This window comes from Narcine bancroftii, chromosome 8 (genome assembly GCF_036971445.1).
Source record: "Narcine bancroftii isolate sNarBan1 chromosome 8, sNarBan1.hap1, whole genome shotgun sequence".
Classification (NCBI taxonomy): domain Eukaryota; kingdom Metazoa; phylum Chordata; class Chondrichthyes; order Torpediniformes; family Narcinidae; genus Narcine; species Narcine bancroftii.
Window position 1 is genome coordinate 140,652,733 of NC_091476.1, and position 19,481 is coordinate 140,672,213.

Below are 19,481 nucleotides of genomic sequence, written 5' to 3' on the forward strand. Positions count from 1 at the left end.
TCATGAAAAGGTACTATTTTTTCAAGACTTTAAACAAGGAAAAGAATTTGAAGATGTGAAAACTTGAAAAGCTCAATGATATATCCTGCGACTTTGAGTGTCGAAGTAAGGGAAGGGAACCGGCGATTTTTCAAGATGAAGAACAAGGTGGAGGTCTTTCTACGAAGTTTGTGAAAAAAAAGAGATTAAAGTTGCCAAGGGAGAAGATTGTGAAAATATTTATATTGGAACTAAGTAAAAATAGTAAATGTTGTATTTTTAAAATTTTTGTTAAACTGTCTTGTTTAAAAGTAGTGTATAGAAATGCTCACAGAGAAATGTTCAGTAAAGAAAAAAAAATGGGAAAAGTGATAGCAAGGTGGAGTCTTCAGTCCAAAGGAGAGAATGGCACCTGGAAAGGAGTAGCAAAAAGATGGTGCTAAAGAAAGGGGCTCTTCTTCTTTGAAAGATTCCACGGGCTTTTCTTGCCGGTTTTCGGGGCACTATGTGTACATCACTCTTGGGGCAGGGACGTTGTGTATTTTTCATAAAAGGGAAAGATCACTTTATTATTTAAAGAGTCGAAGAGATTTTACTATTAAAAAATATTGTTTCAAAGAAGAATATGGATAGATCATTAAAATTTATTAGTTTTAATGTTAATGGAATTAAAAGAAAAGTGAAGAGAAAATGGGTCTTGGCATACCTAAAAAGATTAAAGACAGGTATAGTCTTTTTACAAAAAACATATCTTAACAAATTGGAACACACAAAAAGAGGATGGGTGGGATAAATAATATTGTCTTCATTTGGATCAAAAGCAAGAGGTATAGTGATTTTAATTTATAAAAATATACCAATAATAATAGAAGAGACATTATCTGATCAAGCTGGAAGATTCGTAATGGCACACTGCAAAATTTATGCAGAATAATGGACGTTTATGAACATTTACACCCCAAATTATGGTGATGAAGTTTTTATGAAGGATATCATTTTAAGAACCACAGGGGGAAAGACAAAATATATTGATTGGAGGAGATTTCAATTTTTGTTTAGATCCAATATTGGACAAATCAACGAGCACAATGACAAGGACGAAAGCTGCAAAAACAACATTATCATTTATGAAGGATTTAAATTTAATTGATATATGGAGGTGGCTCAACCCCTTAGAAAGAGACTATTCATTCTACTTAAGGCTACATGATTCACATACAAGCATTGATCTATTTTAATGTCTGCCCAGTTACAAAATAGAGTGGTTAAAACAGAGTATTTGGCAAGACTTTTATCAGACCACTTGCCATTAGTGGTAACTATCATGATAATGGAAAAGCAAGAAAATATGTATAGATGGTGCCTTAATGCTACATTATTAAAGAGGAAGGATTTTTGTGAATTTATTAAGAGACAGATAGAAATATTTTGTGAAAACAATCTTTCTTCCACTGACAACAGTTTTATAATATGGGATACGCTTAAAGATTATTTGAGGGTCAAATTATCTCTTGTACTAAAAATCTTAAGGGAATATGTAAGAGATTTAGAAAGTCTAGAGAAAGATATAACAAAATCGGAAAAAGCAAAAGTTATAATATAGCACACTACAAACATATAGAATGAAAAAAAAACAATATTAAAAACTAAACAAAAATATTATGAAGTAGGAGAACGGGCACACAAAGTGTTATCCTGGCAGGTTAAAGCTGAGGAGTCATTCAGAATGATAAATGCAATAGAAACAGAAACTGATACTATAACATATAATCAAAATGAAATAAATAATGCATTTAGACAATACTGTATGAAACTAAATAATTTAGAATTAGTAGGATATGAAAATAAGATGGAAGAATCTTTTTAAAATATTGATCTTCCTAAACTAGAAGAGAGAGGAAAATAATGACTTAGATGCACCTTTAACAAGGGAAGAAATATAAAAAGCTTTAGGTACTTTACAAGCTAATAAGTCCCTGGGGAAGATGGGCTCCCTCCTGAGTTCTATAGACAATTCAAAGATTTGTTGATGGCTCTGTGGATGGATGTGTTAGAACAGGCAATGGAGACCCAAACCCTCCTGGAAACTTTTTCAACTGCTCTAATTACAGTGCTATTAAAGAAAGGTAGAGATCAATGAAAAACCTCATCATACAGATCAATATCACTTCTGAATGCAGATTATAAAAGTCTAGCAAAGGCACTAGTCAACAGACTGGGCGAAGATTTACCCAAGTTAATACATCCAGATCAGGTGGGATTTGTTAAAGGAAGATATTCTACAAATAGCCTAGGTAGATTATTCAATATCATACAAATGAGAGAACAAAGGTTGAATCCAAACATAACTATTTCTTTAGATGCAGAAAAGGCATTTGACCAACTAGAATGGTGTTTCTTATACAAAACATTGGAAAAATTAGGAGTAGGTAGAACATTTATAAATTGGATAAAAACTATCATAAAACTCAAGCTAAAATTATAACTAATATCCAAATATCATCTATATTTCCCTTAAGTAGATTGAGTAGAACAGGGTGTCCCCTATCACCAGCACTATTCATTCTAGCTATTGAACTTCTGGCGGAGATTATAGGAGATATACGGATATTAAGGGCTTCAAAGTTGGATAGGAAGAACCTAAAATTAGCTTATTTGTTGATGATGGCTATAATATATTTCTGACCCAGATGAATCACAGATAAGATTACAAACATTATTAGAAAAATATGGAAGAATATCAGGATATAAAATAAATATGGATAAAAGTGAGATAATGCCATTGCAGAATTTTGATTAGGAAATATACCAAAAAGGTAGTGGATTTAAATGGAAGAAAGATGGAATCAAATACTTAGAAATAATGACAGATAATAATTTACAAAATTTATATGTTTAATTATTCCCCTCTATTAGAATAAAATAAAATTTTTTTTACAGAAATAGAAAGATTTGCCGATTACATTAACAGGAAGGGTAAATTGTATAAACATGAAGGTAATGCCAAGACTACAGTATCTCTTTGTAATAACTAAAAATTTCTTTAAATTATTACATAATTGTAGATGTGGAATAGAAGTAGGAACACTTGCTATGTCATTGTGTGTGAAGGTGAGATCTTTCTTACAGAATATTACTAACATATCAACAAGGGTGGCCTTCACAGACATCCTGGAGCTTTATCTTTTGGGCAACTTTATGGAAATAAGCAATAAACTAGCTAAATTCCAAATTTCATTTGTTAAAATAGCTTTAGCTGAGGCTAAGAAATGTATTGCAATTACTTGGAATCCAACTCCCCTCTACAGATAGCATGATGGAAGACAGAGATGAACCATTGTATTTTTATTGAAAAATCACAAATAATCTAAAGAAAAAATAGGATGTATTTATAGAAATATGGCAACCATATTTGGAGTATGTAGGGGCCTAAATATAAAAATAAAAAAGTGCTACTATTATAAAAATATAAATGACCTCCCCAATAAGAACTTTCTTTTTTTTAAACCCAAATGTAAGCCCTGGCAGTGTAAGGATTTATATTGTGAAGGGGGAGGGAGGGAAAGGGTTGCTGTGTTTTGTTTTATAAGAAAAAGTTTGATATCTATCTATATTTTTTGAAAATTGTAAATTTTGATATGTGTATTTATGGAAACAAAACATTTTTTTAAAAATGGGGACCTCAGTAGCCACCCATTTCAATTCCCTGCCCCACTCCAGCACCGATATTTCTGTCCATGGTCTCATTCACTCCCAAACCCATAAGTTGGAGGAACAACATCTGGGCACTCTCCAACTGGATGGCAGTGATATTGACTTCTCCGGATTCCATTAGGTCTCTCTCTCTCTCTCTCTCTCTCTCTCTCTCCCCCCCACCCCCCCGCATCTCTCTGGCACCTTTCCTCTAGCTCCACACCCCCTTCCCTTCCCTTTCTATTCAGAGAGCTTCCTCCTCACTCTATCACTTCTAATCCTCTGCCCTCCCACCCATATCTGCCTCTTGCTTATGGGCCAGTGCTCCTCCTCCAATGCATTACCTCTACCCCACCCTTTTCTTTCAGGCACCTGTCTGTTTTAGCTCATACCTTGACAAAGGGTTCAGACCTGAAACGCTGGTGAGAAATCTTTGGTTATATAATCTTTGATAATATATAAAATTCTATATCAATAGATCCTATGTGTCCTTCTGAGTTTCTCTAGCATTACAGTTCCAACATCTGCAGATTTTCCTGTTTAGCTCTACAGAGGAGGAGGTAAATTTCAAGCCTTCTTCACCTACTGTACAACTGTGGCAGGTAATGTTCACATTGGTGCTGCAATGCCTACCCAGAGTGCTAATTATCTTGTCTTCTCGTCTACCCCAGCCTCTTCACGAGAGGGCCCCACCTTGTTCCCCAATGTAGTCCGCACACCTGCATCAATAACATCAACCAAACAGAAGGGAATATTGCTCAGATGGTCCCCATGACATAGAGAGGATTAGATTTTCGTACGGAACAGGTGATGCTCCTATTGGTGTAACAGTACACTGCAGCCCACTGGAATGATTTCCTGTGCCTCTACTGATCTCACTGGGCATGTGCAGTTAGTCAATGGCCTGAAAGGGAGCTGCGGTCAAGATTTTAACTAGAACTATAAAGTTAGATCAGAAAGCCATATTTCACTGGCCTGGGGTTAGATGCTTTCACATAATTACTGACTTCCTGTTCATTGTCTTACAGAAACATCTGTCGCTCACTACAGCAGTTAAACAATGCACTCTGACAACTAATAATGTATGAATCATTACAAGCTTAAGAGCAAAGACAAAATGTCCTGCACAAATACTCTTTAGGGATGATGTCTGCAATGTCTATTTTTAATGTATTGGTTGGCACTTCTGCAGCTTTCTTCTGCATGTTTCTCTAGCATCTACAACCTGATTTATTTTGCATGGGTTAGTGACAGCTTCAAACCCTGTGTGTACGATGGTACAGGAACAGGCTAGGAATTGTACTTAGGGTCGTACAGTGGAATTTCTCTTTGCCCTAAAAAGTAAAAGAAAGTAAAGGGTTATGGCAATTCCTGAGTAAATGTCACAATGGGTTAAAGGTGATTTATAATTATTCTGTTGGACGCCTATAAATATGCAATATGTGATGGTGGTGTGTCAGCATCCCTTTTTCTGATGAAGGTCTCTGTCTGAGAGAGTCCTCCCTGTTACATTGAAGACCTGGGGTGGAAAGTTGGTTTTCGTACTCTCTGGGTGCCTGTCGATTCTGTGGCCAGGAGGAGGTGGTGTACCATGTATAAAAAGAGTGCAAGAGGTTGCAGTCTCTATTTGAATATCTGAAAAGGCTACTCTTCAAGTTCTGGCTGCGCTTCAGTCACCACGGTCCTGATCTCTGGTCACCCAGTGAGGAGAGGTGGTAGGTAATTCGGGGTGGCGGGGGGGGGGGGTGGGGGGGTTGGATCTCCTGGTCAGTTTGCTCCTGGGAAAATTTATGGTCCAGACAGGAGGGCAGTCAAATATTTAGCCCAGGCTGGCTGCCTGCCCCTCTTCCGGGGTTATGTGCATGCCCGCGTGACCTTGGAGAAGGAGCATGTGGTGTCCAGGGATATGATGGTGGATTTCTGGGACTGGTGGACTTCACAGGGGTTTGAGGATATTCTGGATAGTGATGCCATGTTATAATTTGAACATGTAAATATTGTGTAACTGATGTACTGTAATATTGTATTCATGTGATTTATTGTTATCACTGAATAAACCAACTTTGTAAAAAGAAAATAAAACCCGCAGAGGTTTTTTTTCACAAACTGCAGACACACCCTAGATAGAGCTCAGACTCTGTTACAATATCTTGGATCTAGATCACTCTCTGTTACAATATCCTGAATCTAGATTGGTCTGCATTACAAGGTCCTGGATCTAGATCAGTCTCTGTTACAATATCCTGGGTCTAGATTGGTCTCCATTACAATACCCTGGATAGAGTTGTCCCTGCAAAGAGCTTGGCCTCTGTCACAATATTCAATCATATTTTAGGCAAAAATCACTTTGGGAACAAAAATGTTTGGAGAATGAAACTGCCCCAACCTCACATGACTCATATGTTGAATCTTTTCTTTCTCTTTGCAGAAGGTTGTATGTGATACAAAGGTTTCCAGCCTGGTTCTTGCTCTCGAATAACAAACCTAAAGCCCAATTTCTGACACAGAGCACTTCTCCCATATCTGTTGTGAACTGGTTCCACAAACAGTAGCTGATGCTATAGTCTAGTCGTCACTTCCTGCAGTTTTTCCAAGTGCTATTGTGGTCCCCGTCCGTGACTCCTGACTCAGGAATACACTCCTGACTCGGAGATCTGCTTATAGAGGATACAGAGGATACAAGAACTTTTACACCCATTGTTGTCTCAGGGCACTTACAGTGAGCAACACAGCCTGTCTTTTCACCCACACATACCACTCACTGTCGGCACTGGCACATTTGCTTACCCACCAGATCATTGATACGCTTTGTAAACAGTTGCTGACCAGCACTGAACCCCACAGCATCCTATTGGTTACACACTGCCAATCTGAATTGACCTCTCTAGGCCCACTTGCTGGTTCTGACCAGTTAATCATTCTTTTGCCATGGGAATATAAAGCCTCTGTATCAGAAGCTTGTATTTTGTGATGTGACCTTTTGATGGCCCCTGGGAAGGTGTCTCCTGGGAGTCCAAATATATCAAATCCACTGGCTCAATACACACCGCTTAACTTCTTAAAGATCTCAAATAAATAAGAAAGGTATGATTTCATGAGTCTCTTGGGCAGATTGTGACTCTCCAAATGTGACTTCCCATTCTCAATAATTGATTCTAAAATTTTTCCAGTGATTGACCATCCAGCTTACAGATGCTTTTTGTACCCTTCCCATTATGAATAAAGGTATCACCCTAGCAGTTTTCAAAACCATTGGTATTTATCCAGAAGCAAAGCATTTTTGGACAATAATGATATCTAAAGACATTTCTTTTTGATTCTTTAAGGATGCAAGCCATTGGATCCAGGCATTTCATGGTTATTAGCCCCATGAATTTGCCTTATGCTGATGGCATTCAGAATGAATGGAAGACTTCACATGTTAGCTCAGGAAGGGAACCAGGGGCCCATCAGGCATGGATAATCCAGCCAAAGGAAGAAGATCAGTTTTTGACAAATGACGAGCCAAGTACTGGGATGAAGTCTTTGCTCTTCTTGTGTCTGAATAAACCAATTAATGAACTCATGTCCCTGAATGACCCCATTCTCGGTCCCCCAGTATCACAGTGACATTTCCAAGGGTAACCACAGTACTGATTACAGGTAAATTTAGATATACAACACGGTAACAGGCCCTTCCAGCCCATGAGCCTTTACCACCCAATTACACCCAATTAACTACACCTCCGTATGTTTTGAACTGTGAGAAGAAACCAGAGAACCCAGAGAAAACCCATATGGTCACAAGGAGAACATAAAAACTCCTTATAGAGAGCGCTGGATTTGAACCCAGATGGCTGGCACTGTAACAGCATGGCACTACTGTAGTAACCACGCCACCCTCCTCTTTAAACACTGCCTCTGCATCCTGCCCATGCACTCATTTTCTGTGAATTCCAGCGCTATGATATTTAGTTCTCAATGCTGCATTGTTCATTGTAGGTAAAACATTCACCCTCACCAATCCAGCAAGAGACGCGATACACCCTTACCCTCTCTTGCTGTGTACTCATTGTCCACGATGAGTCGAGCTAGTCCAAAGTCTGCAATCTTGCAGCAGAGATCCTCGGAGACCAGGATATTGGCTGCACGAAGGTCCCTGTGGATGTAGTTTTTCCGTTCGATAAAAGCCATCCCCTCTGCAATCTGTTAAAGAGAGTATTAGTTTAGCTGGAAATCAGTCACCAACTCTGCCACAAAATGGCAGCACTAATGGTTTCTCAGCATGAAGTCTATTTTCCTTCATTTTCTCATTCCGATCTTGGTTGATCCTACATACGGAGATGCGAAATTCTCAGTGTTGTCAATTGCTTAATCAGCTTGTTTGCTGTTTGCGTTGTAATTGGTTTATTCCTGCTTGACTTGGTTGTTGTGGCTGTGCTGTGACCCAGCTCTCCTTCATTCTCCCGATGTTCCCTGCTGATTTCCATCTCATTTCAAACTACACCAGCTGAGCCAAGCCCCAGACATACCCCAGGCGCATCACTACTCTGCCGTATCCTCTTACAGAATTCGCTGCCCTCAGACCCTTTTATCACCTCTAAAATCTAAGCCCCAGTTATCTCAGAGTGAAAACAAAAGGTGCGGAGAGTGCTCAGTACATCAGGCAACACAGGTGGAGGTGGTATATCTCTCTCTCTCTCTGCCTGAACTGCTGAGGATATCCAGAGTTCCCACCATTCACCTGGTGGTGATAACATGAATGCAAGATGTATTTTGAATTCAAGTTATCCTTCCAATATGCTCACCTTAAATAAGAGCAAATTGAATATGAATGGTGCTGCTGGTTTCCTGTGCTCAGTTTCTTCTACCCAGCTATCAGATTTTTGAACAGACAATGAGCCACAGCCACTACCTCATTTTCTCTTTTTTTATAGCACTAATTTATTTCTTTTTAAATGTTACGTATAGCCTGTGATTGCTGACATAAAACAACAAATTTTGTAATATGTTCATGACAATAAATTCCGATTCTGATTTGATGACTGTAAATTTTTTTATCTACCGTGCCATCTGAAGTGCATTCTCAATAATCTCTGTGTGTTGTTTATGAGCATCGTTCAAGACTTCATGTTGATATATTCTCCAGAATGGATTGCAATCTTGATTGGCTTCACAAACATTTGCCTTTCTGCTGCAACCCTTTCTCAGGTTGAACATTGGGAAAATGTTCTCAGGATGTGAGTTCACTGGGATGGCTAGCAATGGCTACCAATGACTACCATCCTGTTGCACTCACCTGCACCGTCCACTGACATGAAGTGTTTCGAGAGGATCGTCATGGGGCACACCAACCTCTCGCTGCCCCAGTCACTGGACCCCCTACAGTTCGCAGACAGATCCAACCGTTCTACGGATGATGCAATCGCCACCACCCTCAATCTAGCCCTCACTCAATCTAACCCTGTTTGGTATTCAACATAATCACACTTTGATACCGGAAGTTGAGCCTGTTGGCTCTAAAACATCTCCCACTACAAATGGATTCTTGACTTCCTGTCGGGCAGAGCTCAAGCATTCTGGGTCGGAAACAGCATTTCCAAGACTATCACACTGAGCATGGTGTGGGCTTAGTCCACTCCTATTCACTTTGCTGACTCATGACTGTGCAGCAAAACACAGCTCGAACCATAGCATCAAGGTCACTGTCGACATGACCGTGGTGGGCCTGATCAGTCAGAATGATGAGTCAGCGTAAAGGGATGAGCTGCAGTTGCTGACGGACTGGTGCAGAGCCAGCAACCTGTATCTGAACGTTAATGAAACAAAAGAGATGGTTCTCGACTTCAAGAGAGCCCAGGGAGGGACCATGCTCTGCTGACCATTGACGGCTCCACCATTGAGGTTGTCAAGATTATTAAGTTCCTTGGACTGCACTTGGCGAAGAATTTCATCTGGTCCTTTAACACCAGCTCCATAGCCAAGAAAGTTCAGCAGTGCCTCTACTTCCTGCGAAGGCTGAGGAAAGTTCATCTCCCACCCTCCATCTTCACTACATTCTACAGAGGATGTATTAAGAGCATCCTGTGCAACTGCATCACCGCCTGGTTTGAAAGCTGTACCACCTCAGAATGTAAGACCCTACAGAGGATAGTGAAGTCAGCAGAAAAGATAATTGGGAGCTCTCTTCCTACCATGAAGGACGTCTACAACACATGATACAGGCAGGAAGCAATAAACATTGTGAAGGACTCCACACACCCCGCATGTAAACTGTTCTCCCTTCTGCCACTATAGCACTCAGGCCTTATGTCCAGTTTGCGCAACAGTTTTCCCCCAAGCCATCAGGCTCCTGAATTCCCTGAACATAAGTGGATATTTATTGTATATGTCTTAATATTTTAACTTATATTTATGCAAATCTGTTCCATAGTCCTGGAAAATGCTATCTCACCTTTACTGGGCAATGCATTGTATGAATGACAAATAAAGATGACTTGACTTGGCCAATATATATAATCCTCTTACTGGATAATCCAGAACACAGTTAAGAGACACACAACAAACAGTTAATTGGTCAACAGACTGTTAGGCAGCATGGTTAGCGTAGTGTGTTACAGCGCCAGTTATCAGGACTGACTGTAAGGAGTTTGAATGTTTTCCCCATGTCTGCATAAGTTTTCCCTGGGGGCTCCAGTTTTCTCCCACCGTTCAAAACATACCAGGACATAGGTTAATTCCATGTAATTGGGCGGCATGGGCTCGTGGGCAGAAAGAGCCTGTTACCATGCTGGATGTCTAAAAAAGTCTGTCTGAAGTTCCCTTTCTCTAAAAACCAACTGACAATTAGTTCGGCTGTTATGAAAATCCAATAGTTATGCAGAAAAATTTTCAAAAATGAATCAAATCTGAACTTCTATATCTAAATCTTCAAAGTAGAATGATATAAAACGTGTTTAGCTTAGTCCAGTGGTACAAGCTGTCTGCTCTTGTCCTTATGTCAGAGACACAGAGATCTTCCTAAAAACACTTCACAGATTCACAAGGGTGTTACTGGGACTGGAGTTACAAATAGGAGCTGGGTAGGTTGGGATGGTTTACCCTGGAGCATAAGGTTATTAAATCATGAGGGGGGAGGATAAGATGAATGTTCATCATCATTTTCCTAGGGTAAGAGAGGTTAAACCGGAGGTCACAGGTTTTAATTGAGAGAGAAAAGATTTAAAGAAGAGGAGAGAGGTACATTTTCCATCCATAGAGTGTGGAACTCTCATTCACTAACTCCTCACACTGTATAATTTCATCTGGTTTGAACTTCCATGGGTCACTCTGCAACCTCTGATGCTCCAGGGAAAACCAGTCCAACCTATCCAGTCACTTCCCATGACGACAGTGCTCCAATCTAGTCAACACCCTGGTAAATCTCCCCTGCACTCTCTCCACCACAACCCCCACATATGCTCATGTAAAAGTCGATACCATGAAAAAGTCGACCACCCCCTATTTTTATTCCAAAAATATGGTTGTTTTCCATATATTGCATGTAAAAGTCGACCCTAGTCTCTCACTTAGACCCCCATCCGCCTGCCCATCAGGGCTCCCAATGCCTCAGTTGTGAACTCATGCCTCGGCCCTGCCATCTGCCCATCAGAAATTCTGACGCCTCCTCTTCAGATTTACCACCCAGTCCCAGCCGCCTGCCCATCGAAACTCTTGAGGCCTTGACCTCGGACTTACCACCAGTCCTAGCTGCCTGCCCAATGGAACTTCTGACGCTTCTGACAATGCAGATACTTACTGTGGTCAAAAGTAGTATCTATGTAATAGTCAATGCTATTAATTTAGTGTTAAAAAATGGTCTACAAAATTCAACTTTGACACAAGTATATATGGTATATCCTTCCTAGAGAGTGGTGATCGGAACTGCACACAGTACCTCCAGTGCAGCCTAATTGTTTTGCAAAGTTGGAACATAATGAACATAATGGTCCATGAAGGCAGATATGCTTGTGTCCTCTTCACCTCTCCAGCTTCCACTATCAGGAAACTCTGGACTTGTCCCACTGTCTGCGAACAGTCCCCAGACCCTCACCCTTTGCTATACATGTCCTACCCCAATTTGACTTCCCAAAATGTACCAAATGATAAATAATGCTTACTTGAAGAATGGGAGGGAGGGAGGCAAGATTAGTGCCACACTGTTAAAGTGGCAGTGACGAAGTTCAAATCCAGCACTTCTGTAAGGAGTTGGAGCATTCTCCCCATGTCTGCCTGAATTTCCTCATGGTACTCCCAACCCTCAAAACATATGGGGGTTGTAGGTTAATTGGGTATAATTGGGCGGCACAGCCTCATGGTCTGGAAGGGCCTGTTACTGTGCTGTATGTCTAAATTTAAATTAAATTAATACTGACATCTGCCATCACACCAGAGTTGTTAAAGCTGGGTTATAAAAAGTGACGTGTGATACAATTGCTGAAGAGTTTATTCAATTGTAACTCCTACATCAGAACAAAGATCAACAGTCCATCAGTACAGATGTCCAGGAGATGGCTACATACCCTATCTCTTAAATGTCTCTGAAGCTTGATATCAATTGAAGAATAGTGTTCACTAGCCAGGAAATTGAATCATATTTAGTCCAGAAGATATTGGAACAGAAGTAGGACATTCAGCTCCACCATTCCATCATGAGCTGATCCATTCTCCCACTCAATCCCACTCCCTTGTCTTCTTTCCATAACCTTTGATAGATATCTGACGATATCTATCAATCTCTGTCTTAAATGCACCCAATGACCTGCCTGTGGCAGCAAATTTCAGAGGTTCACCACTATCTGGCTAAAGAATTTCCCACCACATCTCTGTTTTAAATGGGTGCCCTTCAATCCTGAGGTTGTGCCCTTTTGTCCTAGTCTCCCCTACCATGGGAAACAATTTTGCCACATCTAATCTGACCAGGCTTTTCAACATTCAAAATGCTTCTGAGTATCTCCGCTTATTTTTCTGAACTCCAAGAAGTACAGTCCAAGAGATGTCAAATGTTCCTCTCATGCTAATCCCTTCGTTCCAGGAATCATTCTTGCGAATCTTCTCTGAGCCCTCTTCAATGCCAGTGCATCCTTTCTTAAATAAGGAGCCCAAACCATACTCTCAAGGATACAATGCATTTCAGTTGACCTAGCAATTACTCCTGAACTGTATCTTTACCTCATCTGCTCTTTCTTGAGATAAGCGAATGTTGGCTTATCCCTCTTCACTGTAACCAAAATCTCATTCAGCCCCATTTTGGCTCTGAGCTCAGCTGTGCCTTGCACTTGTTTTAGGCTTGAGCTCTTTTGCACATATTTGGTTCCTTCTCGAACTTTCACACACCACATAAAGACTTCACGCCTCGAGCACACCCCAAGCTGCTCTGCAAGGAAGTTTCCAGAGCTTGTGCAATTTAAAGAGTGTGGTAAGATTTGTTATCTCTGCCTAGTTTTTGTTTGCATTAAAGTAGCAACAGGATGTGGTGGAGGTGTTTGATGGTACACAGTGCAATTGTTTAGGTTTTTAAATTTTAAATTTTATTTACAGCACATAAGAAGCTGATTCCGACCATTTAAACCCATTCTGTTCAATTACACCCAAATTAACTGACAACCCCAGTATGCTTTGAAGGGTGGGAGGAAACTGGAGCACCCGGAGGAAACTCATGCACACACGGGGAGACTGTACAAACTCCATAAGACAGCGCGGGATTCGAACCCTAGTCACCAACACTGTAATAGCATCACACTAACCACTACACGAGCTGTGCCATCCCTTTTATTGATAACTTATTGGAACTGCCCAATGTCCTTAAACAACATAATATAAACAAATCTATCTCATATCTTAGGATGAAACCTTGGGCAATATAATCCCAAATGTGCATTTATGAGGATAGAAACGAATCTGTCAGTGTGCATTGGAATAAAACCATGTCAACACAACAGCTGGTCCAACAGGTGGCAAGAATGATTAGTAGAAAATGGTTGATGTAAGAAACATAAAATTAAGGCAGAGCGCTGGAAAGTCTCATCGGGTCAGGCAGAGACTGTAGAGAAAGAAAGAGTTGACCTTTCAGCCCAATCTCACCACCTACATATCCTGGTGATTGAAACACACTGCAGGAGGAATTCAGTGGGACCAACAACTCCATTGGGAAGAAAAGATGGTCAAAGTTTTAAGTCAGAACCCTTCATCATGGTTTTTTTGCTCCAGATTCCAGCATCTGCAGTCTCCCAGTGAAGGTTTGGCATTGAAATAGTCTCCTGAGCTGTCACTAGGGACATGTTTCCCATGCACACTGAACTGCCATCCAATCCTAATATTTTCTGCATTGATTCAACCTCTAAACCCAGGCACAGTGACTCACCTGCGCTGCCATATCGATCAGCTTGAATATGTTGAGCTTAGATCCTGCAGATGTCTTCAGATAATCAACTAAACTACCTAAAGGGAGAGAAATAGAAAGATTAAGAGTACAACAGCAAAACACATCTGATTTATTAAAGCATCATCTATATTATACTTGAAAGAATACTTCGTTAATTTAAACATATTCGCTTAAGTGAGCCTCTATGCGATGCTTAACATTCTGTATCATAGGCATCCCACCCAGTCCCATGGATATAACATTATTGCTCCATAACTATTTACATTTGGTGTTAGTGATATTCCAAGTCTAGACACAATCTGTAGGGGGAGAGGTTGATGAGGGCCTGCTCCCCCGACTAAGAGTTGAGAATTGGTGGGCATCAAGTCAGGAATGGAGTCACCCATTTAGGATGAGATTAGGGTTAAATTCATGATCAGTTATAGATTCACAGAGATATAGAGCAGAAAAACAGGCCCTTCAGCCCACTACATGTCTGCTGGCCTTCATGTCTATCTGTACTAATTCAACTTGCCTTCATTAATTCCATCCCACCCCATCCTATCCCATCCCACCCCAATCTATCCCATCCCATCCCACCCCATTCCACCCAATCTACCCCACCCCATCCCATCCCATCCCACTCCACCCTGCCCCAGCCCACCCCACCCCATCCCATCCTATCCCATCCCACCCTATCCCACCCCATATTTAGATGTTAATTCTAGAACCTGTGATCTCTTTACTTGGAAAACTCCAGAGGACATTTCAATAGAGGTGGAAATATTTGGATTATTTAGGAATTATTTAGAGAGGTGCATTCGAGGGGTAGAAGCCAAGAAGGCCCCAGTTCTTTCAGCAGTGAGCGGCAGCCTGCTGCCTGGGTTTATCGGAGAAGCACTCCCTACTTCTTCGACAGAGACAAATTAAGGATATAGCCAGTTACGCTTATGAGAATTGTATGTGGATGAAATTATTAAATAAAATGTTGTCTAAACATTACTCGCCAGCAATGTCAGATGCAGAGAAGCAGGTCATCAACAAGGTAGCTCCTTTATTTGGGATGACAAGCCCTGCTATTGCTCTCTGTAATACATCACCCTCAGCCTGAAGTACCCTCATCAGTCTCTCCATGTCTTACCCTCTCATTCATCCTTTCAGATGTTCTGACATCTGCTCTTTGAGCTTTACAGAAACATAATCAAAACCAAATTTGACCTCAGAATATAGGTGATAAAAGGTAGATGAATAAAAGTGTTTACATTTTACATTTAAATTTAGACATACAGCATGGTAACAGGCCCTTTCAGCCCATGCTGTCAAATTTACACCCAATTAACCCACACCCCCCCGGTACATTGTGAAAGGTGGGAGGAAACAGGAGCCTCCAGGGCAAACCCACACAGTCACAGCGAGAACGTACAAACTCCTTACAGACAGTACCAGATTTGAACTCTGGTCACTGGCACTGTAAAGGCATTGTGTTAACTATTATACTAACCGGGCCATCCAATTGTTGACATGGGATGAGATGTGTGCATAAATTAAGAGTGACTGTTGTGGAGGGGCTCATCAAAAGGAGTGGTACTCCATCCACATAAAGTGATACCAAGTTTGTGATTCCTTCCAGTGGCAGACAGGATTGGGTTGACACGTGCCTCCCCCCTCTACTTCACCCCTCTCTTTATTAATTCAAATTTGCAGGAGTCTTGTTCAAGTAATTACAAGTGGTAGCTTAAATGGATGAATCGGTGTATACAACTCTAATCAGGGACTGTGGTGACTGGACAAAAGCACTGTCTGCTCAAGTGCCAGTCACTTTTTCCCCCACTGGGATAATCATATTTCTATTATGTTTATCATCATAGTATTTTTACAAGAACCTCGTCGGAGGCAGCAAGTAAGAATTTTGATGCATGTGCACATTGTTCAATGTGTATGACAATAAACTCCTGATCGTTATCATTCACCATTGTCTCTGCTTTGCAGTATAAAGGTTGCTACGAGGAAGATGGATGAACTCCACATAACAACATCAGCAAGTTGCAGCAATCTAGTTTATGTTCCCGGTACTGCCCTGACAATGCAGTCAGCTCCGAACCTCAGGTTCACCCTTCCTCAATAACCACACAAGTTTCCTCTACAACACACCCAATTCATCCTTTGTCACTGATGGAGCCAAGCAAATTCAAGGTCAGATTTATTCTCTGGAACACAAATCCCCAGGGATCTGAAATGTACAGCTGAAATACATTTAATTTTAGATTAACTCTCACCGGAGAGTATGCAGAACAACATGACCTCCTGGTGAACCAGTTTCAAACACTTTCCCATTTCAATTTGGCATTAGCCACTGTTCTTGGCCAGATTCCGAGTGAGCCTAATTTGCCTCAAAAATACTTCAATCAGCACTGTGGATTTTTGACAATTAACTCAATTAGTGTCAAGATGTGCAGTCCCATGCTGTACACCAATGCCACAGCAGAACCTGGATGAAACATCTCAACATGTCCAGTTAGGATTTGTGGAGAGTTGGTTTTTTTTACTTCTGTTTCTCTGCACCAGAACAAGAATTCTAAAGATCTTGAAAGCCACAGCACAAGGTAATGCACACAGGACATTTCTGGACCATCAGACCACACATTTCCTCCAAAAGATTGAAAGGTAACAAAGAGTTCATAGATTTACACAAGTTCAGGATGATTGAAAATTTCTATCCATCCCCAATGGGAATATAAACCCTCCCAGCAACAAGGGATCATTTAGTAAGACAGCACGGTGTGGAATTTGAATGATTCCAATGACATTGTGAGAACCTAATTTTCACGTGAATCCACACAATCATTTCAACATTTTTAACAAAGATCGGTATGAAGAAGAAGGCAAGATTGGAAACAGCTGAAAGATGGAGGGCCAACAGCAGAGCTAGAGGAGAGGGGGAGGGGCAGGGACTTTGAGAAGAGGGAGCCATTCTCAGTGCTGGGTTAACACAAGAGTCCTGACATTAAAGCAGAGAGATGAGGAGTGAAGTGGAAGGAGAGTCCATGGGAATGCGAGTCCGGGGGAGGGTGAAACCAGGTTTGGGGGTCTGAGTGAGGGTGCAGCCAAGGTGGGGGGGTGAGTCTGAGGTAGGGTGAAGCCAAGGACAGATGGGGACGTGAGTCTGGAATAGACAATTAGATCATAAGACATAAGAACAGAAATAGGCTATTCAGCCCATCGAGTCTACTTGCCATTCAAACATGAGCTGATCCATTGCCTCACTCAGCTCCATTGTGCGGCCCTGGCTAATCAAGAACCTATCTATCTCTGCCTTAAATACACCCAGTGGCCTGACCTCCATAACCATGTATGGCAACAAGATCCACAGATTTACCACCCCCTGACTGAAGAAATTCCTCTGCATCTCTGTTCTAAGCAGATGCCCTTCAATCCTAAAGTTGTGCCCTCTTGTACTAGACTCTCCCACCATGGGAAACAACCTTTCTACATCTACTCTGTCCATGCCATTCAACATTTAAAATTTTTCAATGAGATCCTACCTCATTCTCCTAATTGCCAACGAATACAGGCCAAGAACGCTCCTCATATGATAAACCTTTCAATCCGGAATGATCCTCTAAACCCTCTCAAATGATATCACATCCTTTCTTAAATGAGGAGCCAAAAACTGCTCACAATACTCCAAGTGAAATCTCACCAATGCCTTATAAAGCCACAACATCACCTCCCTGCTCTTGTATTCTTGAAATGAAGGCCAGGAGCTGTTAAGGATGATAAATGCAATTAAAACAGAAGCCGACATCCTAATGTATAATCAAAAAGAGATGAATGATATTTTTAAGACAATACTACACAAAACTATATAAAACAGAATTATTAGGAGATGATAATGAGATGGACGAGTCTCTAGTGAATTTTGAGCTTCCAAAATTAGAGGTGAGAGAACAGACGGAGTTAGACACCCCTTCCACAAGAGAAGAAATTGAGAAGACTCTGAACACTCTCCAGGCTATTTAGTCTCTGGGGGAGGATGGGTTCCCATCTGAATTCTATACATAATTTAAGAATCTATTGATGCCTCTTATAATGGATGTGCTAGACTGGGCAATGGAGACTCAGACTCTCCCAGACTCTTTTTCAACAGTTATTATTACAGTGATGCCGATAAAAACCAAGGACCCATTATAAACCTCATCATATATATCTCTCGCTTTTGAATGCTGATTATAAGATATTGGCAAAAACGTTAGCTAATAGACTGGGACAATATTTACCTAAATTAAAACATACAGATCAGGTGGGATTTGTTGAAGGAAGACACTTTTCAAATAGTCTGGGTAGGCTATTCAATATAATGCACATGGCTAAATCAAAACTGAATTCCAGTATAACTATCTCCCTTGATGCGGAAAAGGCATTTGACCTCTTAGAATGGCCTTTTATATTTAAAACGTTGGAGAAATTTTGAATATGTAGAATATTTATAAATTGGATAAAAACTTTTTAATCATAAGCTATGAGCCAAAATTATAACTAATAGTCAAATGTCAGCAGTTTTCCCTCTGATTAGATCAAGTAGACAGGGGTGTCCTTCGTCCCCAGTGCTCTTTATCCTTGTGATTGAACTGTTGGCGGAGATTATAAGGAGAGATATGGATAATAAAGGCTTCAAAATTGGACAAGAAGAACATAAAATTCCCCTATTTGCTGATCATGTGCTATTATATTTATCTGATCCAGCTGAATCTCTGGAGAAATTGCAAACAGCACTAGAAAAATATGGAACAGTTTCATGTTATAAAATTAATATGGATAAAAGTGAGATAAAGCCATTGATGAACTTTGATTATGAAAGATATCAAAAAGGAAGTCAATTTAAATGGAAAGTAGATTGAATTAAATACTTAGGAATAATGACTGACAATAACTTAGAGAATGTGTACAAATTGAATTATACTCCCCTGTTAGGGAAGATAGAGAAGGATTTGCAGAAATGGAAAGAATTACCATTTACTTTGATGGGAAGGGTTACCTGTGCCAAAATGAAAGTGATGCCAAGATTACAATACCTTTTTCAATCACTGTCTATTTCTTTGCCGAAAAATTTCTTTAAATTATGAAATAATTGTATTAGCCAATTCCTATGGAACAGTAAGGTGGTGAAAATATCACTGGGAAAACTTACATGGGATTATAAACTAGGAGGGCTTAGACTACTGGATTTTAGAAAGTATTATTTGTCTGCACAAGCCAGTTCTCTTTCATCTTTCTTTGAGCAATGTAGCCACCCCTTTTGGACTTGAATGGCATTATACTCAATGCAAGAGGGGGTAACAAAGGATTCTATTAATGTGGAGTGTTAAGTCTATAACAAAAAAGACAGATAATCCTTTATTAATACATATGATTAGCGTATGGCAAGAAA

At 40.5% G+C, this 19,481-nt stretch overlaps 1 protein-coding gene across 4 annotated transcripts in view; it reads right to left on the reverse strand.

Annotated features, from left to right (window-relative positions):
• LOC138741267 (proto-oncogene tyrosine-protein kinase LCK-like) overlaps window positions 1–19,481 on the reverse strand; it is a 76,916-nt gene that overhangs the window by 10,837 nt on the left and 46,598 nt on the right. For all 4 annotated transcript variants that reach the window (XM_069895064.1, XM_069895066.1, XM_069895067.1 and 1 more), the window contains 2 exons: window positions 14,054–14,130; window positions 7,704–7,857 (listed from right to left, as the gene is read on the reverse strand). In XM_069895064.1, the coding sequence (XP_069751165.1) occupies window positions 7,704–7,857; window positions 14,054–14,130 (231 nt within the window). The remainder of the gene's footprint in view (window positions 1–7,703; window positions 7,858–14,053; window positions 14,131–19,481) is intronic.